The sequence below is a fragment of the Macaca nemestrina genome, chromosome 5, assembly GCF_043159975.1.
Source record: "Macaca nemestrina isolate mMacNem1 chromosome 5, mMacNem.hap1, whole genome shotgun sequence".
Lineage (NCBI taxonomy): Eukaryota > Metazoa > Chordata > Mammalia > Primates > Cercopithecidae > Macaca > Macaca nemestrina.
This window is the reverse complement of record NC_092129.1, coordinates 143,659,710-143,683,610: the sequence shown is the minus strand read 5'-3', so window position 1 is coordinate 143,683,610 and position 23,901 is coordinate 143,659,710. Positions and strand designations below refer to the sequence as shown.

At 53.5% G+C, this 23,901-nt stretch overlaps 1 protein-coding gene across 1 annotated transcript in view; it reads left to right on the top strand.

The window, feature by feature from the left end:
* Window positions 1-3,781: 3,781 nt before the first annotated feature.
* Window positions 3,782-23,901, top strand: part of LOC105474558 (glucagon like peptide 1 receptor) — a 43,362-nt gene continuing 23,242 nt past the window's right edge. Inside the window, exons 1-5 of the mRNA XM_011729347.2 lie at window positions 3,782-3,890; window positions 11,613-11,709; window positions 12,689-12,796; window positions 20,828-20,946; window positions 21,310-21,416. Of these exons, the coding sequence (XP_011727649.2) occupies window positions 3,813-3,890; window positions 11,613-11,709; window positions 12,689-12,796; window positions 20,828-20,946; window positions 21,310-21,416 (509 nt within the window). The 5' untranslated portion in view covers window positions 3,782-3,812. The remainder of the gene's footprint in view (window positions 3,891-11,612; window positions 11,710-12,688; window positions 12,797-20,827; window positions 20,947-21,309; window positions 21,417-23,901) is intronic.

Here is a 23,901-nt window from a genome sequence, read left to right as displayed (position 1 = left end):
TCAAAAAAAAAAAAAAAAAAAAAAAAAAAGGATCTGTCCTGCCTACTGGCCTGGTCTTCCTGCTAGGGACAAGGCTTTCCTGTTGAAGACAAAAGAGGGTCGGGTGGCCTGCTCTCAGGTCTGCCTCCTTGGTGAATGGGCCTTGCAGCATCTTTTCCTTGGGAGCACACATCAGTTGCTCCCATTCCTATTTCTGAAGACAATCTCAACACCATGTTTTCTTAGTGGAAGCTGAGGGCACCCCACGCTAGGGTCACTGGAGAAGCCTTGGGCCTAAGGGTAAGGAGCAGGACCCAGAGCTCTGGGTTGTAGAGGGAGGTGCTCCCAGACAGGCTGGCTGAGCTGCAGCCTGCATCCTCTGTGCTGCCACAAATTCAGCTGCCTATCGGCAGCTTTGGCACCAGCTCTGGGGGCAGGTGGACCTGGGATGAATGCCCTGTTTGCTCTTATGGGCAACTCACTTTTCATCGCTGAGCCTCGGTCTCCTCATCCATAAAATGGGCACAATAACACTTATGCATAATACTGGATGAGATCAGGGCACACCAAGCATTCAGCAGCTCCTGGCTCAGTAAGTAGTAGCTATTATCTTTGTTTTCAAGGGTTTTCGTTTGTTTGTTTGTTTGATATGGAGTCTTGCTCTGTCACCCAGGCTGGAGAGCAGTGGCATGACCTCTGCTCACTGCAGCCTCTGCCTCCTGGGTTCAAGCGATTCTTCTGTCTCAGCCTCCCGAGTAGCTGGGATTACAGGTGCTGACAGTTTAGCAAACAGTATGCCATCCATTCAAATATCTGCTCTTACGGAGCTCATCCTTTCCTCTGCTCTAAGGAGCCTGAGTGAGAGGCCCTGGTAACAGCAAGGGGAAAGAAGGAAACTATTCCCGAGTCCATACTCTGTCCTAGCATCACAGCAAACTCTGAGGTTTTTGGACCCCCAGATGTTAAGAGGAGGGACTGGCCCTAAGCTTCCCAAATACCCTCATATGCCCAGTGTCTTCAGCTGGGCTCTCCCAGAAGCAGATCCTGAGATGAGGATTTAAGGACAAATCATTTATTTATTTTTTATTTATTTTATTTTTTGAGATGGAGTTTCACTCTTGTTGCCCAGGCTGGAGTGCAATGGCGCGATCTTGGCTCACTGCAACCTCCACCTCCTAGGTTCAAGTGATTCTCCTACCTCAGCATCCCGAGTAGCTGGGATTACAGGCATGTAATTTTGTATTTTTACAAACACGCCTGACTAATTTTGTATTTTTAGTAGAGACGGGGTTTCTCCGTGTTGGTCAGCCTGGTCTTGAACTCCTGACCTCAGGTGATCCACCCGCCTCAGCCTCCCAAAGTGCTGAGCTTACAGGCGGTGAGCCACTGCACCCAGCCAAATTGTTTATTTTTATGTGAGGTGTGACCCCAGAAGCACTGGCACCCTTCTGTGGGAAAGTGGGACAAGTGAGGAAATGAAGCCAACACAGGGTGCATTCCTGAGCAGGTAACTGCTGTGGGAAGCTGGGCTCCATCACACAGGGGACCTCTGGGAGACTGTGGTACACACCTCTGGATGGGGTATTTATCCATCCACTCCTGTCCATCCATGGTTGACAGCTGCTCCTAGGGGTACCTACCCTGCACTGGCTGAATGCAAAAATGTTCCTGCATGTCAGAGAAAGCCCCCTGGCAGAGAAAACATGGCCTTATAAGTGCTGGGGGCATTTGCTTATCATTATAGTGCTTATCACAATTATAAATGACTCTAATAATTATTTGTTTAATGTTTCCCTCCTGTATTAGAATATAATCTCTCTGAAGATAGGGATGGCATCACCAGTTGTATCCCCAGGACCTAGAATGGTGTCTGGCATGTGGTAGGTTTTCAATAGATACTTGCTGAATCAATGTAATCTGGACGTTGATAAATTCATGATAAAGACCCCAGTTCTGTCTGAATAGCTTCTCTATCTCTTCCTTTCTCCTCTCTCCACCCCAAACCTGACATAGTAGTGCCTAAAACTCACTTCCAGTGCCTTTTTTAAAATTTGACTTCTTCTAGAGTATAAAAGCCCAATATTTAACCTTGCCCGTGGTTGCCTGGAATAAAGGGTGCTTTTTCCAGCCTCCTTTGCAGCTAGGAGTGCCTACGTGACTAAGTTCTGACCAAGGGGTGTAGAATTGATGGCTGCCACTTTCAAGACATGTCTTTATGGGTGGAGGTGCACCCATCTCCTTCCCATTCCTCCTTCCTGCTGGTTGGAATTTGGATATCATGGCTGGAGTAGCCACCTTGGATCATTAGGTGGAAACCTTGGAGCAGAGGATGGTGGAAGCTAGAAGATCCAGGCACCCTGATGATCAGGGAGCCACCACTCCAACCTTGGGCTGAACCTCTGGCCTTGCTTGACATGAGAGAGCCCTTGGTTATGCCATTGTTATTTGGGGTGGGATTTTCTGTCACTCCCAGCTGAACAACCTAATCCTAAGTGATACGTAGAAGGTCCCTGCTAGACCGACCTCTTGGGACGGGAGGGAATAAATGAGTCTCAGGTGGTGGAACCAGAGCTTGCTGGAGAGGAGGGTCTCTCCTGCTGAATGGAAGCCAGGGGCCCCTCCCACAGGCTGTCTCCCTCCCTGGGCTCAGACAGGTCCAGCCTTCCTCAGGACTTTGAGAAGTTCAGTTCTCTCCCCAGGACTAGCTATTCTCACAAACTTCCTGTCCCTTTAGTCGACATGCCCGACGGCAGGTCCAAGGCTGGGCACCGCCACAACTCACCTTTCCTAAGAGTGGCATCAAGGTTCTTTGGTGGGGGATCCTCTTTTCCCATCCCCACTTCTCAAGAGCATTAGGGAAGATACAGTCAGTGCCCTCTTAGTGTTCTCTTTCCAATTGTTGGGTATAAGAAGGGAACCTGAGGGCCCTGCCGTGTTTAGGGGTGGGAGTGGAAACAGAGGCAGGAAAAATCCAGAGTCCCCAAAAAGCGAAGCAGGGAGACAGATAGAGAAGGCAGGAACAACCATGGGCACACGTTATCACACATACACAGGTTACAAGAGCAGGAGGCTGGAGCGGCAAGAGGTGGCAGGGAAGCTTCCAGAAAGGCAGATTCCAGCCTCATACCTCCCTGCCCTGCAATGCTGAAGTTCCCAGGTAGAGGGGAACCTCTAGACCCTTCCGACTGTCAGGGCTCTGTGGATCCATTTGTCCCCCTCTCCCCACCCCCAACCTTGACTATCCCGGGCCTGCCTTCAGGACAGAGCCTGGGAATGAGGAGAGGACCTGAGAAGGGGTAACCCTGGGGGAAAAAAGTTCTTATTAGTCACCCCTGGCTCTGGGGATACTTTCCAGGAGTGGCCTGCCAAGCCGTGTGACCTTGGACAAGTCCCGTCCACTCTTCGGGCCTCAGTTTCCTTTGACGGACCTTGAATGGGCGGGGGTTGCTGTGGCTTTCTTCAGCTGGGAGACCAGGGAGGAGGTCCGGGGTGCCAGGGTGGGAGGCGGGCCCGGCTTGTCGCTGAAAGCCGGCCAGGCGCACTGTCGGCGCTCAGAGCTGGTGGCCGCCTCCTGCGCTTTCTGATCCCCAGCCGCGCTCGCTTGGAGCGCAGTGCCCACTATCTCCTGGCCCGGGACCGGCCAAGGGGTGCGGCGGGGCGGGCCCAGGGGTCTCTGGCGGCCGGGACGGAAGAACCAGGACCCTACCAGGCCCCTCCCGCCGGCAGGGCGGCCCCTCGCCGGCTCCTCCCCCGCCGCCCGCCACCCGCCCGGAATCAGTCGCCGCACGCGGTTCCGCAGGTGGCAGCGATGGCCCAGTCCTGAACTCCCCGCCATGGCCGGCACCCCCGGCCCGCTGCGCCTCGCCCTCCTGCTGCTCGGGGTGGTGGGCAGGGCCGGCCCCCGCCCCCAGGTGAGACCCAGGGACCCCGACGACACCGGGGGAGGGGGTGGCGCTGCGGGCTGCAGGCGCAGTGTCCTGGCGGGGGGCCCCGGGACTTGAATGAAACTCCGAGACCGCTGGCGGGGGCATCCGAAAGCCTCGGGGGGAGTAGGGACTGGAGAGTTTGTGCCCTTGGGCTGGAAGGCCCAGGTGAGGGCTTGGACCACAGAGGATTCCCCCAACCCCAGCGGGACGCCCTCTTCCTGGCCGCCGGGGTCCCTCTGCCAGGGCACCCGCTGCCCCACGGCCGCCCTGCGCTGACTTCTGCCCCGCTTCTCCTTCCTCCCCGCCACTTTCCCAACTCCTTCTAAACCGTGTTAGCGGCCCTGGCACAGCCTGGCATCCTCCTAGACTCCCTCCGCCCCACAGTCTGCCCCAGACCCCTCTCCCGCAGTGCCTCCCCAGGCAATCCACCTGCTCAAAGACCCTGAGAAGGCCCTATGAAGGCTGAGAGCGCCAGGGTGCGGAGACCGGGCTCCTCTCCCTTTCTCGTCAGCCCCCAGCACAGCCTTTGATTCATGGCCCCTGGGACCCTGCGGTGGCAGCTTGTCCTTCCCAGTGACCTCCCAGATGGAACCTACCCCCGTCCCCTTCCAGCCTCTGTAGCAAACAAGCAGAAGGCTCAGTGCCCCCTCTGGAAGCAGCTAACCCACCGCCCCACCCCACCCACTCTGCTGACCTCCCATTCTGACCCTACACTGACAACAGGCACCAAGAGAACGCATGCTGGGACAGGCAGGAACACCTGGGCTCCTTGGTGCCACCAGAGAGTAGGCCACAGGTGAACATCTGTAGCCCCTCTCTCCTGTCTTTGCTGCCTTTCCTGCCCCAGGCTCCTGGGCTGGGGGCAGTGGTCAGCTGCTTTTGAAGAGGGGAGCTGTCCAAAGATGCTGGGACATGCTTGAACAGAGAGGAGACATAGACTTGGGTGGCCTGTCCTGGGTCAGGAAACAGGTTCTTCCCATCACCTCCCACTGCTACCGCCAGACCTAAAAAACTGAGATCCGTGGGGAGTGGACCTAGACGAACCTTGAAGTTTGTCCCAGAACCATTGCCTTGGTGAGGGCAGACTCCACCCCAGCTGAAACCCCAGATGTGGACAGACGTGCCTCTTAGCTGAGGGGCCAGCACATTTTCAGCCCCCAGATTCTTTTCCAGATGCATCCTCTCCTTGCCCCTGTTCCCCAGCCCACCTGCTGCCCTGAGCCCCAGGAGACACCCACTCCCTTCCAAGGCACCTTCCCCACAGCGCCCCCAGCCAGGCCTTGGTTTTCCTGGTGTGGTTGGGATCTTTCAGGGGTCAGGGCTGCAGACCCAAGACATGGTTCTTGCCCATCGTTCCCTCCTCTTATGGACTGGGTTGGGGTAGGGGTGGAGGCTCTGCTTCCTGGTCCCATCCTGCTCTAGGCCAGGTTTACAGATCTGGTTTGAATGAAGGGAAGAAAGCATAGGGAAGAGGAAACTTTCTGTGAACTGTCTTCCCAGAGGCCTTATTCCCAGAAGTGTCAGGCTCCTGAACCCGCACTTCCCTCTGATCCAATGTTACTCCTTAGCCCCAGGCCTAGGGCAAAAGCTGGGCAACCTGGGGGCATAACACAATTGGGGTGGTAGAGAAGGATAGGAGGGGACAGGTCCTAGCTGGGACGGGAGCCTTGAGGGGGTGCTCTTGTCATGGGAAACTGAGCTGCCACGGAGATCTGAGTTACAGGGGGTGTTAAGGATAGATGCAATAATTATGACACAACATCATGCATGCTTATAGGACTAAAAAATAGTGTATTTTGCATTTTGTTTTCTGCCTATGAAGTCAGCAGGGTTAGAGTTTCTCCCCTCGTGTTGCTGATGGGGGGATGAAAGCTCAGAAAAGAGGGTCCCTGTATAAAGTAGTCCAGCAGTTCAGGAGCAGGGAGGAGAAAGGGGTGAGGGGCTGGGCTCTTGATCTAATACCTCCTACTCAGATGGGACTGAAGGGAGAACTCGGAGAGTGAGCTGCTCACTGTCGGGTCTGCTGAGGCTGGAAGCAGCATCCCTGCAGGTAGGGGGATGGCTGAGTCGACTTCTGGAAAAGGTGCCCTAGGCCACTCTTTCATTGTTGCTGGGAAACCTCACTCCCCTACCCTGGTCCTTACCTGTCCAAGACCCCGGAGAGGGAGTGGGCCTACTGAGGAGACAGGCAAGCCTTTGGCACTCAAAGTTAAAATCAGAACTGGATTCAAATATAGAGACTGCTATTAGCTGGTGATCTTGAGTTGCATATTTGATTATCCCCAGTCTGTGTCCTCATCTGTAAATAGGGATCATAAACTCTATCACACAGGGTTATGGAGGGGATGGACACTGGCACCCTGAAATGGCAGCTTTAGTCACTTTAGTCAAATGGGGGAACTGACCCATTTGTCCTTGGGGATTTGGAAGTGTTTTCCAGGGCTGCAGGATAGGACTGAGAGGGGCTCTTGGAGACCCTGGGTCTCTGTACTCTAGTGAATGGTGGATGGAGTCCAGGGCTGAGCGTTGGTCAGAGTGGACATTGTTCTAATCTGGGCTTCCTTCTGGACAGAACCCAGGCTGGGGGCTGGGGCAGGAGCAACCAAGAAACCACATCCTGCCCTCGAATGCCCTGCACCAAGGCAAAACAGGCTTCCTCGGCGGCAGCCTGCCTCTAGGAAAATGCCTATGTGTGTGTTGGTGGTGGTGGTGGTGGGGGCAGAGATAGAGACAGGTAGACTGAGACAGATCAGGGGGAGAAGGGAGTGAGCTGTATGAGCCCCCATTTCCCAGGTATATGTGAGTGACCGTGTGTGTAACAGTCTGTGTGGGAATGAGTCCCTGTGTGCAACATCTCAGCATGCAGTTGTGCATCTGACAGTGTCTATGTGTTTGTGACCCTGCATGTCATACTGTGTCTGTGGGAGGGTCTGTGTGTGTGTGTGTGTCTGTGTGTGTGTGGCATCTTGGTGTGTGAATGGGTGTCAACTAGTGTGTGTCTATATGTGCAGGGGAGATAGTGTGCTTGCGAGAGTCTCTGTGCGTTCCTCTGTGTGTGTGTGTGTGTTGGGGACAGTGTCTCAGCATGTGAGTCTGTACCTGGCAGTCTGTGAGTGATGGTGTGTGGTGGGAGAGAATCTGTGTTAGTGTCTCAGCACTGGGAATGTGCATGGGGGCGTGTGTGATGATGCGTGTGACAGTGTCCACGTGGGGGTTTTTGTGACTGTGAGAACATGCGTGTAGTATTCCTTTTCCTGTCCTTTCGTTCAGATATCTAAAGCCCTTAGGGAAAAAAATGGATTGTAAGCTCTGAGCTTTTAAAAAAAAAAAAAGAAGAAAGAAAGAAAAACAAGGGGCAGTCAAAGAGACAGGAGTCTGTTGATGGAAGGGATGATTTGACTTCTAGGAGGTAACATAAAGGAAGGAGGTTGGGGTCCTGGGAGGAGATGCCAGGGAACCTGAAGGGCTGGACCTGGTTGGGGGCCTCCAGAAATTTGAATTGGAATCCCTTCTTCCTCCTTCTGAGAGGCCCTCCTGCGCGTCTCCCACCTCATGGCACAGAGAGGCCAAGATCTCTGTCCTCCTTCCCGTCAACCAAAATGGTCCCCAGAGAAGGAAAGAATCTGATACACTTACCCACGCTGAGAAATAGGAGGCGCCTTTCAGGTTGGCAGCCAGTGTTGGGAGAGGGAGCCCCCTCCCGGGGTGTTGGAAGGCCTGCCACCCCGGGGGCTTCCGCTCCACCTGCTTCCTTCTCTGCTGTCTTTCCTTCCAACGCTGCCTGCTCGTACAGGGCTTGAGAAGTCACAAAGATTTTCACCTGCTTTATCTTGTTGGATCTGTACAGTCTCTGAGAAGAATGATATGCCCATTTTACAGGTGGCGGAACTGGCAACTGATGAGTAAACTGAGGTCCAAAAAGATAAAGTGTGTCCCACCGTCCTGCATTAACAGAGCTGGGATTTAGACCAAGGACTTGTAAATCGCTGACCAGAGCTCCTTCCTGTAGATCACACCACTCCCTCCTGGTGTCCTCTCTCCTGTCTCCTGCTTCCTCCCGAAACTCCTGAATCTGAGGGATGCCCCTTCCTTCTTGTAACCTCCAGCCAGGCGTCATCCCCATGTGCCTTCATCCACCTCAGAGAGATCCCATGAAGCCTGTCAAGTCTTGATTCTAGAAACTGCCATCCTGCCCTTACCATGGCCCCTTAGACCCCCACTGACCCCTGCCCTGCTCTCCTCGTCAGCTCTGCTGCCTTGTGAGGGACAGGGACATCGGGATTGCATCCTCCCCGCTCCCCGGCACCCACAGCCCCACCTTGTCAGGCTTGCGGCAGGGACTTATGTTGTGGGAGGATGAAATGGAGGAGTGGGGGACCCTGCTGGGCAGGGCCTTGCCCGTCCTCACAGGGCATGGGGTTCCAAGCCTCCTCCCTGCTTCACTTTGCCATTGGCTGTGGTTACTGCTGGAAGATCTCACAAATTAAGCAGAATGATTGGTCATTGGATGTGAAAATATATTAATTTCCTCTTTCTGGGAATGTGTTGATCCTAGAAGTGAGGAAGGGGTGGGGCCCCAGTCCCCAGGAAGCCTGGTCACTCCCTCCCACTCTGCCCTTTCCTCTAAACAGCAGAAATCATGGGGATTGCTGCCATTGACTGAGCCTTCTCCATGTGCCCACCATCCTAAGCATTAACTCAGTCCTCACAGCCGTCTCATGGGGGAGGGGCTGCTGTTCCCATTTGCACAAGTTTAAGCTGAGGCTAAAACATACAACTCTTGCACTCGGTTGCAAACCTAATGTCTGGGTGAGCCAGGTCCAGGCCCAGATCTGAGCCCGAGCCCAGGGTTGTTCAGCCTCCACTATGTTACCTGGGCACCCAGGCCCTGTGGCACTGGGTGACCCCAGCCTCATTTACCCAGCCTTTCCCCAGACCAGAACCTCCCATCTGTCCCAGGGCCTGCCACCACTCTCTCCCTGCCCCCCAAAATCCTCCTGATAACAGTCCACAGCTTTCCTCTGCTCTCCAGAGCACTGATGTCCCCACCCCTGTGCCTTTTCCCTGCTGTGCCCTCCTGCTGAAATGCCTACCCTCCTCCTTGCTAGCCCAGTCTACCCCCAACCCCCTTCACCCCAGCCCCACCTCACAGTCCCCAGTCCCTCAGGCCTCTTGAGTCTACACTGAGCCCTGCCCCAACCACTCCCTGAACACTTTCACCCACTGGCTTCCCTGTTATGTCACTTGTCCTGTAACCCATTGACCCCCACCCCCAAGTAGCCTGAGGACTCTCTCAGGCAGGACTCCTGCAGTCACCTTTATACTCCCTGCATTCCCCTCCACCCACAACCACCCAGAACCTGGCACCATTACGGTTTCTGTAAATACGAGGTGTGGGAGAGGCCAGAAGTCTGGGTAGTTCGTACTGTGTGTGTGCCTGCAGGGTTGGGATGAAGGCTCCAGGGTATCTAGAAACCCTGAACTCATCCAGGGAGAGGACAAGATATTCCTACTGTCAGGAATCCCTTATCTAAGGGGGAGCCACAGCCCCGTCTTCAGGGAGCCCCAGTCTGAGGGAGACGCAGCCCCGTCCTCAGGGAGCCCCAGTCTAAGGGAGACACAGCCCCGTCCTCAGGGAGCCCCAGTCTGAGGGAGACACAGCCCTGTCCTCAGGGATCCCCAGTCTGAGGGCGACACGTCCCCATCCTCAGGGAGCCCCAGTCTGAGGGGGACGCAGCCCGTCCTCAGGGAGCCCCAGTCTGAGGGGGACGCAGCCCGTCCTCAGGGAGCCCCAGTCTGAGGGGAGGCGCAGTCCCATCGTCAGGGACCCCCAGTCTGAAGATAGTTTTACGTCCACAGCTCTGCTCAGAGTAGGTGACAGCGCTGCCCTGGGGTGCCGGAGGTCAGATTGGCCTTCATGGCGAGGTCGTTAACCCCTCCCCCGCCTCTGGGGAGAACTGGCTTCCACAGCCTCTCTGCCTGCCCCAGACACACCTTCTGCCCCAGTTCCCAGCAGTGACCTTGTGAGTTGTCTACTTTCATTCTAGAAACAGAAACCAAGGGGGATTTCTCTGTCTCTCTGCCCTCCACCCCCAGCAGCTGCTGCATTTTGGGGCCGCGTGGAAGAGCCCTTTACCGGGAGAAGAGGGAAGAAGGGAGAAGGGAAAGGGGTTAGGGCGGCGGGGTTGATCCACCAGGACTTGCTCTGATGAAAACTGTGCCACCTCCTCAGCTGTGGCTAATATCATGGACAACACCTTTGCAGCTGTTATGTTTGATTTCTTGTTCTTTTTTTCCCCAAGCAAATACAGCTGACCTTTGCCCTCAGACGAGCTCTGTCCTTCAGGGTAGCCCCTGCGGCCTCGGCACACTTATGCCAAGGACACTGCTGGGGCTCAAAGTGAGCTGGGCCCTTCCGAGGGGCCTGCGAGGCAGCAGGGGGTGAGCAAGGCAACCCAAGTCTCTCAGGGAGGTGCGAGATAAGCCAGCTAGAACCCGAGACCAGATCCAGCGTGTGCCCAGCACGCTACAAGGCAAGGGGGCAAGCTTCTGTAAAGAAGGTATTTTAATTTCAGCACACGTGGACATTTTTGTGATTTCAAAAGGCAAAATGTTGTTTTAAATTATGTATAGGTCCTACATTTTATACATGGGGCTCTTGGGTCATTTCAGCATCTGCAGCCTCTAAAGGACGAATATTTATAATTTTTAAGGCTGTTCAGGAAAAAACTAAACAGAACCACAATCCCAAGACATAGCTGAAGGAAGTGCACAAAAACGCTGAGAAGGAACGGTGGATTCTCAGTGGGATGGGTCTGTTTGGGTCTGTGTGCTAAAAAGCCATTTCGGTGACCTTACTGGAAGTGGAGGCTCAGCTCTCCCTATGCACAGGTGAGGGGGATCCCTCCCATTGCAGGCGTGACTTCAGTGGTCTGCAACCTCCCTGACCCCTTCACCTCATGTCCTCAGGACTCTTCCTTTGGGTGGATAGAAGCTGGGTTGAATATTAGATTTGGTGGTTGTGTCAGAGGGGAGCACGGGGGGGCTGTGTCGAGTGCATTTGTAAGTGAGTGCATTTTGGAGGAGGAATGCTAATGGCAGACATCCAGGTTCTCTGTAGCCCTGAACGCCGCCCCGCTTGCCCCCGCACACCTTCCAATATTCCACCATGGTCACTGATCTGAAGGACTCCAGATTCTAGCCTTAACTCTGCTTCCTGGGGGGGCCTGTGCACCCTTGATTCAGTTCCTCTCCCACTCTGGCCTGTGTGTCTCCTTCTAGAATGGTTGAAAGTGAAAGAAGCCCTCAGGCAGGCTGACTAGGCACCAGAAGGAGCTTAGAGTCCTGGGCCCTCAGAAAGTCTCTCTCCTAAGTGAAATCAGAGACCAGGAATGAGGCACACACTCTCCTTTCCTCCTTCATCCACCCACCTCCCCAAAAGCATCAATTTAGCAGACATTTGCTGGGTACTTGTGACACATCAAGCTGTGCACCGGTCCCCTGGGAGGAATGAAGATGTCGAACCATCCACCTGGAGCTCCTGGGTGGCAGTGACTTATTCCCACTCTCCTTCAGAGGTGGCTGATGCCTGGCAGAGTTTGGGGCTTTGAGGTTTCATGGAGATCGAGAAACCAAGTGTGTTGGGGGTGAGGGGGCAGGAGAGGGGCTGGCTGAACCCACAGGCCTCCCATGTATGCCTCCCCTCAGGGTGCCACTGTGTCCCTCTGGGAGACGGTGCAGAAATGGCGAGAATACCGACGCCAGTGCCAGCGCTCCCTGACTGAGGACCCACCTCCCGCCACAGGTCAGTCCGGGGGAGCTCCCCACCTTTAGTGCTCCCCACCCAGTGAACTCCTGGAGGAATCTGATGAACCCAACGTCTGTGACTGGGACTCATTTGCCTCTGTAGGATGCCACCACCCCTGCCCTCTGCCTTCGTCTCATTGTCCAAGCTACTCCTTCACCTGGATACCTTCCTTTCTATCGACCAAAGTCTTCCTGTTCTTCAAAGTCCGCGGAAGCACTCCCTCCTCCAGAAAATCTTCCCCAGAACTTCGGCCATCATTTGGCTCTTACTCGTTTGCTGTAGTCTGCTTTGGGGTTGCTGTCTTACTTCTGTCTTAGCTGTCTTATCTGTGTGGCCTCCCTCCCGCCCCCAGCCACCCCCCAGCTAGAGCCTCTCAGAGCACGCACCTGGCCTTTCCTTTTTTGTCCTCAGCACCCCCAGCCTGTGCATGGACTGAGGGCTCCACAAACATATTTACAGGAAGAAATGTTTCAGGGAGTTCACCAGGTGGTTTAAAGAGCACGGGATTGGAGCCCGCTGGGCCTAGGTTGAAATCCTGACTGTAATTATAACATATGACCTAAAGAAGGTTATCTTAGGTGAGATCAGAGGGAAGGTGAGCTAACATTTCCCTCTGATCTGTGAAGTGCAATTTAAGAATAGGCCTGTAGTGATTGTTCGTTGAGCACGTACTATGTTCCATTATCTATGTAGCATACAGTCTCGATCCCACAAAGCCCTATGGGGCTGGAAATACTCCTGTTTTACAGATCAGGAAACAGACATTCAGTTACTTGCTCAAGATCCTGCCACTGATAAGTGGCAAGTGCCCCTGCTTGGCTCTTGCTGGGTGGGGAAAGTGCTTGGCATACAGTAAGTGTTCAGCAGAGGTTAGTGGCATGCAGCCTCTGAGGAGGGGAGGGGTCTTGGGGAAGGGAAGGAAAGTACCATGGCCAGTCACAAGCAGGGACTCAGAGACTGTTCTCTCTGCTCCCAGACTTGTTCTGCAACCGGACCTTCGATGAATATGCCTGCTGGCCAGATGGGGAGCCAGGCTCCTTCGTGAATGTCAGCTGCCCCTGGTACCTGCCCTGGGCCAGCAGTGGTGAGCCCCCTCCCCCACCTGGTACCTGCCCTGGGCCAGCAGTGGTGAGCCCCCTCCCCCACCTGGTACCTGCCCTGGGCCAGCAGTGGTGAGCCCCCTCCCCTACCTGGTACCTGCCCTGGGCCAGCAGTGGTGAGCCCCCTCCCCCACCTGGTACCTGCCCTGGGTCAGCAGTGGTGAGCCCCCTCCCCCACCTGGTACCTGCCCTGGGTCAGCAGTGGTGAGCCCCCTCCCCCACCTTCCCCTGTATCCAGGAGGCTGGGGTCGAGGCACTGCTTCCTTTCCTCTGAGACACAGCCCTCCCCACCCAGAATGTCTTTAGGCCTCCTAGTGAGTGGTCTGCCTGCCTTTCCTGGGGTGAGGGGAGTGGCCAGCAGTGATAAGTTTCACGATGGCCTGAGATGCCACCTGAGTCTGGGTGCGAGGCCAGTGCTGGCAGGTGTGTGGGGAAGGGAAAGTAAGTGTCTGAAGAAAAACACGATCCCCTCCAATCCAGTAGTCAGGAAAGGAGCTAGGTGGGGACAGACCCCTGTGGGGAGGGAAGCTATCCAGGGTGTCTGCTGTGTGTATACATGTGTGTATGATATGTGTCTGCAGGTGGCCCATACCTATTAGTGACATTTAGCTATCTCCTCACTCTCTAGGGGTTCACTGGGAGGAGTGATCAGGGCATTGGTGGGGTAACCAACTCCATCAGACTCAGCCCTCCTCAGCTCACTCCTGCCTGCGAGGGGGACCCTGTACTGGGAGAGGTGTGACTGGGTAGGTGGGAAGGTCATTGGGGGTACAGAGATTTGCAGAGGCTGCAAGCGGATCCCTGACCGGAGGGTTAGTTAATGTGCCCCCCTATCTATCCCAGCCTCCCTTACTGAGCCCAGTTTCATCCAGGCACCATGGGGGATAACAGGAGACAAGCACCCTCGTGGCAAGGAGCTCCCAGTCTCCAAAAGGGGAGAAAAGATATTTCCCTGTCATCATCATCATCATCATCATCATCATCACCACCACCACTATTTATTGAGTACATACTGTGTGCCAAGTCCTGCCCTAAAAGCAGGACTTTATAACTACCCTGTGGTTATGCCTGCTGTACAGATGAGGAAACTGAAGCACAAAAATTTAAGTCACTTGTTCCAAATGACGTGGTCAATGGTAGAGCCAGGATTTGAATCCAATTCATGCTCTTATCATCACACCTTGAAGGGGCCAGAGCCCAAGCAGCAACTGGCTCAGAAGCAAGTGTGGGCATGAGGTTATGCTCTGGGGAAGCCAGGAGTCTTCCTGGAGGAGGTGGCCTGGTGGGGCCCAATGTAAACTTCACCTTGGCACGTAGGACTGAAGTCAGATGAGGCCCAGGCAGGTCTCCTAAAAGTGCTGTCTCCTTGTCCACCCTCACCTCTCCCCAAGGGGCAGGGAGAGCCTGGGCCTAGAAGGAGGTGGGAGCCTGGGCCCATCAGTGGCCTGCCTTCTCCAATACTGCCTGTTGGAAGCACTTTCCACGCTACACTCTTTCCATCCTCACAACCCTCTGAGGCAAGTACTCTGATTACCCTCCCATTTTCAGATGAGGAAACTAAGGCACAGAGGTGCTCAGTGACTTTTGCAAGCTCACACAGTCATTAGTGGGTGACCCAGAAGCTTGGTTTAGAGTCAGTGTGGCTAACTGCTGCACCAAAGGCTTCCTTGGTGGAGGGTTGGGGGGTGCCCTTGCATGTGGCTCTGGCCTGGAGACAGGTGAGTGGTCTGGATGCCCTCTGCTGTCTGGGCACACCTCTAGGGACAGGGATGAGCTGCCTGCCCTCTCCTATGAACTCTGCAATCTGGTGGTTCCGCTGACTAGCTGTGTGAGCAGGAGCAAGTTGCCAGACCTCTCTGTGCCTTGCTTGACTCATCTGGGAGATGGGATAGAGCCAAGTGACATGGGTGTGGGGAGGACCACAGGGCCTTGAGAAACGGTAGCTGTTAATTTTTCCCACCTCCCTACATACCTCCCTGACTTCCTGCAATACACACGCTTTCTCTGCCTCCCATAGATTTGAGACTGGCAGCTTGGCCAGCGTCTGCCGGGCTTCTAGACCCCAGGGAGCCAGGCGTAGGACAGGGCCCATCACTCAGCACTAAGCCGCCCCCAGCTCTGCCTGCCGCTTGCAGCTCCATCCATCACCTTTAATTTTATTTGAGCAGGAAACAGGTCCTGGTGGTGCCCATTTATGAGTGTACATGGTTTTATTGCTTTCTCCATGAAGATAACGGCCACGGCACAGGCCCCCTGCCAGCCTTTCCCCCACCCCCTCCCCCTGCCACTCGCCAGGCTAATTTACTCCCTTTTTTGACACTCGGAATCACCGACTCTGCCTCCCTCTCCCCACTCCCTGAGTTAGGGATGCACAGAGACACCTGCCACAGGCTCAAGCTGCATAATTGCTGTCTGTGGCCTCTCCTGGAGCTTTCTTTGGCAAAGGTTGGCAGCGGGGGCTTCCCTGACCCCCACCCAGGTGTGTGGGAGCAGTTCTGAAGAAGGGGACAATTCTGGAGCTTTCTTGGGCTGATCAAGGGAGTAGCCTGTGGAGAAACGTCACAGTGTGCCCTGGTGTCAGGGAGAAGGAAGGGGGTCCTGGCAGAAAACATGCTCAGTTGGCAATTTGGAGAGAATTTAATGTGGGACGGGGGTCCTTTTCAGAGGCTGGGCAAGGTAAAGGGACCAATAAGGCATATAAAGCACCAGGGACTACAACAATGGAAAGCTTGAGCACCCCTAGACCTGAGAAGTAAGGGGCAAGAATGGGGCTGGGGATCCCCATGACAGCTGGGCTACAATGGAAAAGCTACCAGCAGGGCTGTGGCCACAGAGGGGCAAAGTCACTGGCAGACCTCAAATCAAGGCAGGGAGGGAGCAGGGGAGAACACCTAGCATCTCTCTCCCTCCCTCTGCCCTTCCATCTTCTGCCAGTGCCTCCCACTGGCCCAACCCAGCAGAGGCCAGGGAAGCCGAGGGGTGCTGTCCCATGGCTCAGGCTTCTAGAGTTCAGAATGGAGCAGAGGAGTGGGTGATCTGAGAAAAAGCAAAAGTCAAAATAATCACCAGATCCTTGAGTTGGGTCATGTTAGGAGCTAGGGATGCCACTGAGACCTTAGAGGTGTGTGAGTGTGTGCGCTGGGGAGAAGGGGTAACCCCCCTCCGTGGAGCTGAAGGTCGGCTCAGCAGCCCAAGCAGTGGTACTGAGGGAGGCCAGAGCCACCCCTTCTGCCAAGAGTGTGGCGCCATTAGGAAGTCTTCCAGGGACAGGTGGGACTGGGGCCAGACCTGAAAGAACAGGCAGATGCGGAAGGGAAAAGGAAGCTCCTCCAAGGAGCAAGGGTTCCAGGTAGCACCTTGGACATGGGGCCAGGCTACCGGCCTCAGAACTACACGGTGTCCTGGAGAAGCCAGCCAAGCCCTTGAATTCTGACCCCTCTAATTGAGAACTTGGGACTCAGGATCGTGCAGAGAGAGCAGGAGCAGATGAGTCAAAGACAGAAGATGTTCAAAGGAAATGACTGGCGCAAACGAGACCTGGAGGAGAAGGCTGAAGTGGCTTCAGAGAGCCTGTTGGCCGCCCGAGGACCCTTCAGCAGCCTCGCTTGCCCATAAATAGCTGATCTGCTGGTTACAAATCATTCCGGCCTCATTAGCTACACCCCCTCCTGATCCCTACCTGTTTGTTAGCTTAGTTCTAATTATATGAGAGTCATAAAATGCTTTAAAAATAACCTGTAACTCACAGTTCTTGGAAACTCTGGCAGGTGCCTCCCCTGAGTAATGTCGAGCCTGGGGGCTTTTACAACAGCCTGGGGTTGCCAAGCGGAGACTGGGCCCAAGCTTGTCCCCAGAGGAGTTCTGGCTGAAGTGGTGTCACAAGCTCCATCTCCAGTCTTAGTGAAGAAGTGCCCCTTCAAGAAACCGGCGTCAGGGAGGATGTTTCAAAGGTCTACTATGTACTGGGCACTTCACATGTTTTATCTTCTGGGAAGTCATAATGCTTCCCATTTTACAGATAAAGAAACTGAGGCCTGAGGATGTGAAGGGACATGCCCAACGTCCCACAGCTGGTTGAAGGCAGAACCAGGATTTGAACTTGGGTCTGTGTTGTTCAGAACCTGAGCTCCTTCTCCTAAGCCCTGATGCTCTACAGTACCCTTCACCCTGGCCCTGAGCTGATGCCTTCATTTCGAGCCTGGCCTTTGACCCTCATCTCACTCCCTTGGGGAGGCCCTGTGCCTGGCCTCTCTGAGTCTCAGCTTCTGCATCTGTAAAATGGGGCCCAGTAGTCCTTGCTGGCCACGTCGTTGCCAGGGTGCAGGAGCTAATGGATTCATGAGCAGCTCTCCATGGCCCTGAGTGCCAGCACCCACGTGGAAGGGCGGCTGTTAGCTTGATTACAGGCGCCGCATCAGCTTCCGGGAGGAGAAGTGTTTAATTGGGGGTTTTATTTCCAGCAGCAGGGTCTGGCTTAATGAAATATCCCTGGGCCTCCTGGCATGTGGCTGCTGGGCTGCCTCCCTGTGTTGACAAGCCTTGAGCCAAATCCCTGGCTGTGATTTACCAGCTCCTCCCAAGCCAGATAAAGCCTGGCTGATAAGTAGGGCTATGCCCTGACCCACCCCACCTCCAGCCAAGATGGGCATCTGGGGATCATGGGCCCAGCCAGGAACCAGCCTGGCTTTTAATATTTGATGCTAATGAAGGGTAATTGACAGATGCACTTGCACAGGCTTGCTGAGCGAGGGACACAGCAATCCTTTGACTCTGTGCCGGTAATGCACACATCTGTGCACACACCACCTCCCCACCCTCCCACCTGGCTCTGAACAGAGGGCACAGGAATGGTGCAGCTGCCGGGGGTCTGCACTGGCAAGGGGGTCTGCACTGGCAAGAGGGCCTGCTGGCAGGAGACTGAATGTTGAGAAATCTGAGCCCAGAGGAAGGGCAGAGGAGAATGGCACATGCCACGTTCTTTCCTATTAACAGCAAGTTTGGCCGCTAATTTTAGGCCTCTGGAGGCAAAGAGCTGGGGAGTTTTAGTCTTGACTCTGCTACTTTCTAGTTGATGATCTTAGGAAAGTCACATGGCCACTCAGAGGCTCGGTTTCTTCATCTGTAAAATGGGACTAACCATTCCTACCTTGAAAGGTGGTTATAATGTCCAAAGGTGTCAGGTGTACAGTAGGTGTTCAAAAACTGGTTCTGTGAAGGCGCAGCCTACGGAAAGAGCGTATAAGGAGCATGTTGTGAGGGAACCTGCAACAAGGCAGTGCCTACTGTATGCCAGGTCCTGTGCCAGCTGTGGGAAGTGGTTCTTACTATCATCATATGGTTGCAGACTGAGTCCTGGGTATGTGGGTCTTTAGATGTTTTGTGTGCCAGCGGTTCCATGGCTGTGTCTTCTTTTCCCTGGCCCCTCAGCCTTCTTCCTTTCTCCCCATTTCCTCCCACCAAAGCAGGGTGCTAGAGCAGGCTCTGACAGCATCTCATTCTGCATGGAGTCAGCTCAGGTTCCCATCACTGCTTTTGGGGGTATTTACAGGAGAACACTGATTTTTCCTCATGTCAGAAGACTTGGCCCCAGTGAAGAATCTCAGGCATCCATGCAGCAGATAAGAGAGGCATCTGGGGGCTTGAGAGGGGCCCTTCACACTGCTAAAATCAGACCATGTGCCTCCCCTTCTCTGCCGTTGGGGATACGCCTGATTTTGTTCATAAATGCTTTTGAAGGGTATTGGAACACCATCGTTCCCACTGCTGTCAGTTTCACCATTAGATTTTCAGGTTTTTGTTTTTCTCCCAGGTGAAGTGTCTTTTAAAATGCAGGTTCTTCCAGAAGGAGTCATGCCACAAGCTGACTCGCCCCACTGGGTCACCAGATAATGTCTGTGTCTTGAAGAGGGACCTGGTTCAGGGTTTGTCTGGGAAAGGAGCTGGGAAGGAGGAGAAGAAAGAGCAGGGAGGCTGTCCTGGTGTCTGGGATCAGGGTTAGGGAAGGGCAAGGTCCATTGGCAGGCCTTGCTGACAGTGCTGTAAGAGGGCTGTCATCGGACTCTGCAGTAAAGTTGTCCCTGCCACATTTTTTGCTGGGGTGAAAAATAGAACCCCCAGACTAGATGGTTGCCCCTGTCCTGCACCCCTGAGGGTCAGGCCCTGGGGCTGCCATAGTCCCTATCTCTCTCTCTCTCACACACACACACACACACACACACACACACACACACACACACACACACTCTTTAATAAAGCCTCTTCTCAGGAGACCCAGTTCTTTTTTTTTTTTTTTTTTTTTTTGAGACAGAGTCTCACTCTGTTGCCCAGGCTGGAGTGCAGTGGCTCGATCTTAACTCACTACAACCCTACAACCTCCGCCTCCCAAGTTCAAGTGATTTTTGTGCCTCGGCTTCCTGAGTATCTGGGACTACAGGAGTGCACCACCATACCCAGCTAATTTTTAGTATTTTTAGTAGAGATGGGGTTTCGCCGTGTTGCCCAGGCTGGTCTCGAACTCTAGAGCTCAGGCAATCCACCTGCCTCAGCCTCCCAAAGTGCTAGGATTACAGGCATGAGCCACCACGCCCAGCCAAGACCCAGTTTTGACTGCTGTCTCTCCACATGAACACTGACCAGTCACTACCCTCAGTGGGCCTCTGGTGTCTTCTCCCTTCTCTGTCCCTCATTCCCTCCTTCCTCCCACAGCTGGAAAAGCTGGTCTTTAAAAAATCTTCTAGACTTTTAGAATGTTGAACTCTTTTAAAGTTCGTCCTGCCTACAGCTTCCCTTCTTGGTCCCCCTGTGCTCCCTACAGGTCAATGTCCCCCACACCCTCTCACTGTGCCCTTTGTCCCAAGTTCATTGGCCCTGGTGTCAAACTTAAGTTCCCCTGCAGGGAGGCTAGGAATGAGGCATTTCCTCCTGGATGCAAATAAGCAGTGGCCTCTATCAGCCTCACATCAAACCTGAGGCCACAGGTCAGCCATCTCCCTGGTAGGTGGACCTGGGGCATGGCGGGGGACAGCCTCTGCTGCGATGTGAATGGGCACAGGCCATGCCCCACCTCGCCTCTGCAGGGCCTGTGTTTGATCTCTGTTAGTTTCCATCTATGCTGTTCCTTTCTGAGGTCTTTTTTGTTTTTTTGTGTGTGTGAGTCTTGATTCTCTGAAGCCAGGGACGGTGCCACCATCCTCAGACAGGGGAGTTGCCTGAGGACAGGGGCTGGATCCTTCCCTCTCTCCAAGGGCTATCTCCATTTCCAACATATAATTAGAGTCTACATGAAGGTAGGAGCTGGGTCTTCCCCTTTTCTATGGGGGATCTCCAAAGGCCAAGGCTGCATATATCCATGAGGCTGTGTACTCCTTTTAGACCCGGAGGTCCTTGTAGGTAGGTCTGTGTCTCCTCCATCAGATTAGGACTTCTTATGGGCAGGGCTGTGTCTCTCTCTCTCTCTCTCAGATTGGTGCTCTGCCTCCCTTCCCTTCTCTTGGGAACTCAGTGTTAACCTTGTTCCCAGGGTCTGCTCTCCCCAAGGAGTGTGGGAGGGAGGTGGGTGCTGAGTCCTGAAAATCAGAAATAGCGAGTGACTGCTGCTGGTTGGTGCCAGACCTTGTCAGTAGTGTGATTTGAGGCTGAAGGCAGGGACACGGATGTGAGCTAAACTCGTCTCATCTCAAAGGCATGAATTCATTAAACTGTGTCCTAGGGTGGCTGAGAGGCAGGGCTGAGGGTGGAGCTGAGGAGCCCCTACCGTGGTGACCCCATCTTGTCCCTGGACCAACAGGGTATATGACAGGAGAGGAAGGTCCAGGTCTGTGTGTGTGTGTGTGTGTGTGTGTGTGTGTGTGTGTGTGTCTGTGTGTAAAGAAGGGAAAAGGATGTCACTAACTCAGAGTGGTCCATTCTGGGGGAGCAGGGATAGCCCTCAGGTTTGGGGAGGAAGAGGGGCATCTAGCACTGGGCAGGCTGCCCTATTCTGGGCTGAGGCTCAGGGCCAGGTCTCCCCACCCCAGTGCCGCAGGGCCACGTGTACCGGTTCTGCACAGCTGAAGGCCTCTGGCTGCAGAAGGACAACTCCAGCCTGCCCTGGAGGGACTTGTCGGAGTGTGAGGAGTCCAAGCGAGGGGAGAGAGTGAGTTGAGGCGGGGTTCTGAGCCAGGGGGCGGGGAGCTGTGTCTTGGCTTCACTGGAGCAAAAGCCCTTGGCTTTGGTGGGGGCATCTGCGGTCATTTCATCTATCCCCTTGCCTCTGGGGGCTTTGTACACCATGCTTTCTGGACAAAGGTGGTATGTATTCACCTCTCTGGCCTTGGAACGGGGCCCGAGATATCCAAGAACCATCGCCATAGGTTACGGTTATTCTCTTTCTTGGTCCCGGTATCCCTGGTGAGTCCTGACTTGGGTCCCAAACTCTGCCTCTGTCCCATGGGAAGGAAGGTTGTGGGAAGAGGGCCATGGGCTGCCCATGTACACTTATGTCCCGTGTGTGCCACAGAATTCCCCGGAGGAGCAGCTCCTGTCCCTCTACATCATCTACACGGTGGGCTACGCACTCTCCTTCTCTGCTCTGGTGATCGCCTCTGCGATCCTCCTTGGCTTCAGGTAAGGTAGCCCGGACCCCAGGAGGGGGCCGCTTCATCCTAACTCCCCCAGATAGAGGAATGAAGCAGCCCAACACCAAATCAAAGCAACAGCGCAGCACATTCTTCCTTCCCTTAAGAGCTCTCCAGAGAGCCCTGACCTTAGAATATGAGGTTGAAAACACAGGATATGATACTGTGTTCTTAGTCTAGTCTCCACTGTGTAAATGTGTGCATATGTACTGCAAAAAAGAACAAAAATACCACACATGCACCACCGACCTCAGAACTTTAACTGTCGGTGATGGGATTACAGAAAATCCCAGGAGATCTTCTCCAATGAACATATGGAACTTTAATAATCCGGAAGTCAGTATGATTTTAGAAAAGATCTTGGGGACTAGAGATCCTCCTCCCTTTGGGGCTTTTCAGCCCCAGTGGAAAAGTTCCTCCTTAGGTCTAACCTAGATGAGACGTTCCTTCCAAACTAGGAACTGGGAACAGAGTATCAGGTTCTTCCCACTCCTCTGTACTTGGTGGAGGTGGGCCTGGGGGACTGGGTTCAAAGAAGGGAGGAATTCTGAGAGAATGAGACCTCAGGACACCAGGCAGCAAGAGCAGGAGAGGTGGCATTCCCCCTCCCACCTTCAAGGCACCTGGCACAGTCCTGGGCACATAGTGCTCAATAAATGCATTCACTCAATGAATATTCTCCTCTTTTATTACAAATTATTCCAGTGATTCAAAAATGCAATGACTGACTGATATTATGATCACTCATGCATACACCATCCAGCCTAAGAAATAACACATCTCATAGTTACACTTCTCTGGGCAACCCTCTCTGATCACATCCCTCTCCCTGCCCTACGCCCCTCAGAGGTAAGCCCTGAATGTGCCTCTTTGAATTCCCAAACATTTCCTTGTACTTTTACCACATTTGTGAGTAGCTATAGAAATATATAGCAAGATTCTGTGTATTTTTAATAGTGTGTTGAACATACTTGTCTTAGTCTTTTCCTGCTGCTATAGCAAAATACCTTAGACTGGGTAATTTCTAAATAACAGAAATACATTCCTCATGGTTCTGAAGGCTGTGAAGTCCAAGATCAAGGCACCAGCAGATTCCATGTCTAGTAAGTGCTCATCCTGTCTTTCCAAGATGACACCTTCTCACTGTGTCCTCACATGGCAGAAGGGCAAATGGGTGAAAAACTCTCATAAACACCCTCAAGTCTCTTTGATAAGGTACTAATCCCATTCGTGAGGGCAGAGCCTTCATCAACCGAATCACCTAAAGGCCTCACCTTTTCATACTATTGCCTTGGGGACTAAGTTTCAACATGAATTTTGGAGTGACACAACATTCAAACCATAGCATTCTGCCCCTGGCCCCCCAATTCCTGTCCTTCTCACATACAAAATGCATTCATTTAATCCCAATGGCCCCAAAGTCTTAATTCATCCCAGCATTAACTGTAAAGTCTAAGTCCAAAGTCTCATCTAAATATCATTTAAACCAGGTACGGGTGAGACTCAAGAGATGATTCCTCCTGAAGGAAATTTCTCTCTAGCTGTGAACCTATGAAATCACCGAAGTTATGTGCTTCCAAAATGAAATGGTGGGGCAGGCATTCTTATTTCATAGGATGGACATTCTCATTTCAAAAGGGAGCAATAAGGGTTGGGTGTGGTGGCTCATGCCTGTAATCCTAGCTAATTGAGAGGCTAAGGTGGGAAGCCTGCTTGAGGCTAGAGATTGGAGACCAGCCTGAGCAACGTAAGAGACCATTAAATAAATACAATTGTTTATTTTTTATCTGAAACAAAATAAAGAATTAAAATTAAAATCAAAAAAGGGAGAAATAGGAAGAAAGGGGTAACTGGTCCCAAGTAAATCCAGACTTAACAGGACAAACAAGATCAAATCTTAAAGCTTGAGAATAATCTTCTTTGATTCAGTGTCCTGCCTTCCTGATATAGAGGTGGGAGTTGAGTCCCCAAGTCTCCCCGAAGCCCCACTCCCACAGCTTTGCTGGATTCAGCTCATGTGGCAGCTCTCTCAGGCTGGAGTTGTGTGCTGGTGGCTCTACCAGTCTGGGGTCTTGGGAGAGAATCTTGTCCCCCATGACTCTGCTAGTCATTGCCCTAGTCAGGACTCTCTGTAGTGGCCCCGCCCCTGTGCCTTAACTACTATAGATTTATTAGAAATCTCCACTCTGCCCAGGCCCTGAGGCTCTCCAGGATATCCTTTGAAATCTAGGTCTTCCTGGATTTCAAAGAAGCAGCTATGTTCCCTATAGCTCTTGCACTCTGTGTGTGTAGAGTTAGCACCACATGGGCACTGCCAAGGTTTACTGCTATGTCCTCCAAAGGGATGGCCTGAGTTATACCTGGGCCCACTTGAGCCACAGCTAGGGTGGCCAAGGAGCACTGCACCCCAGTGTAGGGAGCAGAGACAGGAGGTGGCCCTGGGCAGTGAGTTCCAATGTCTCACATTGTCCAGG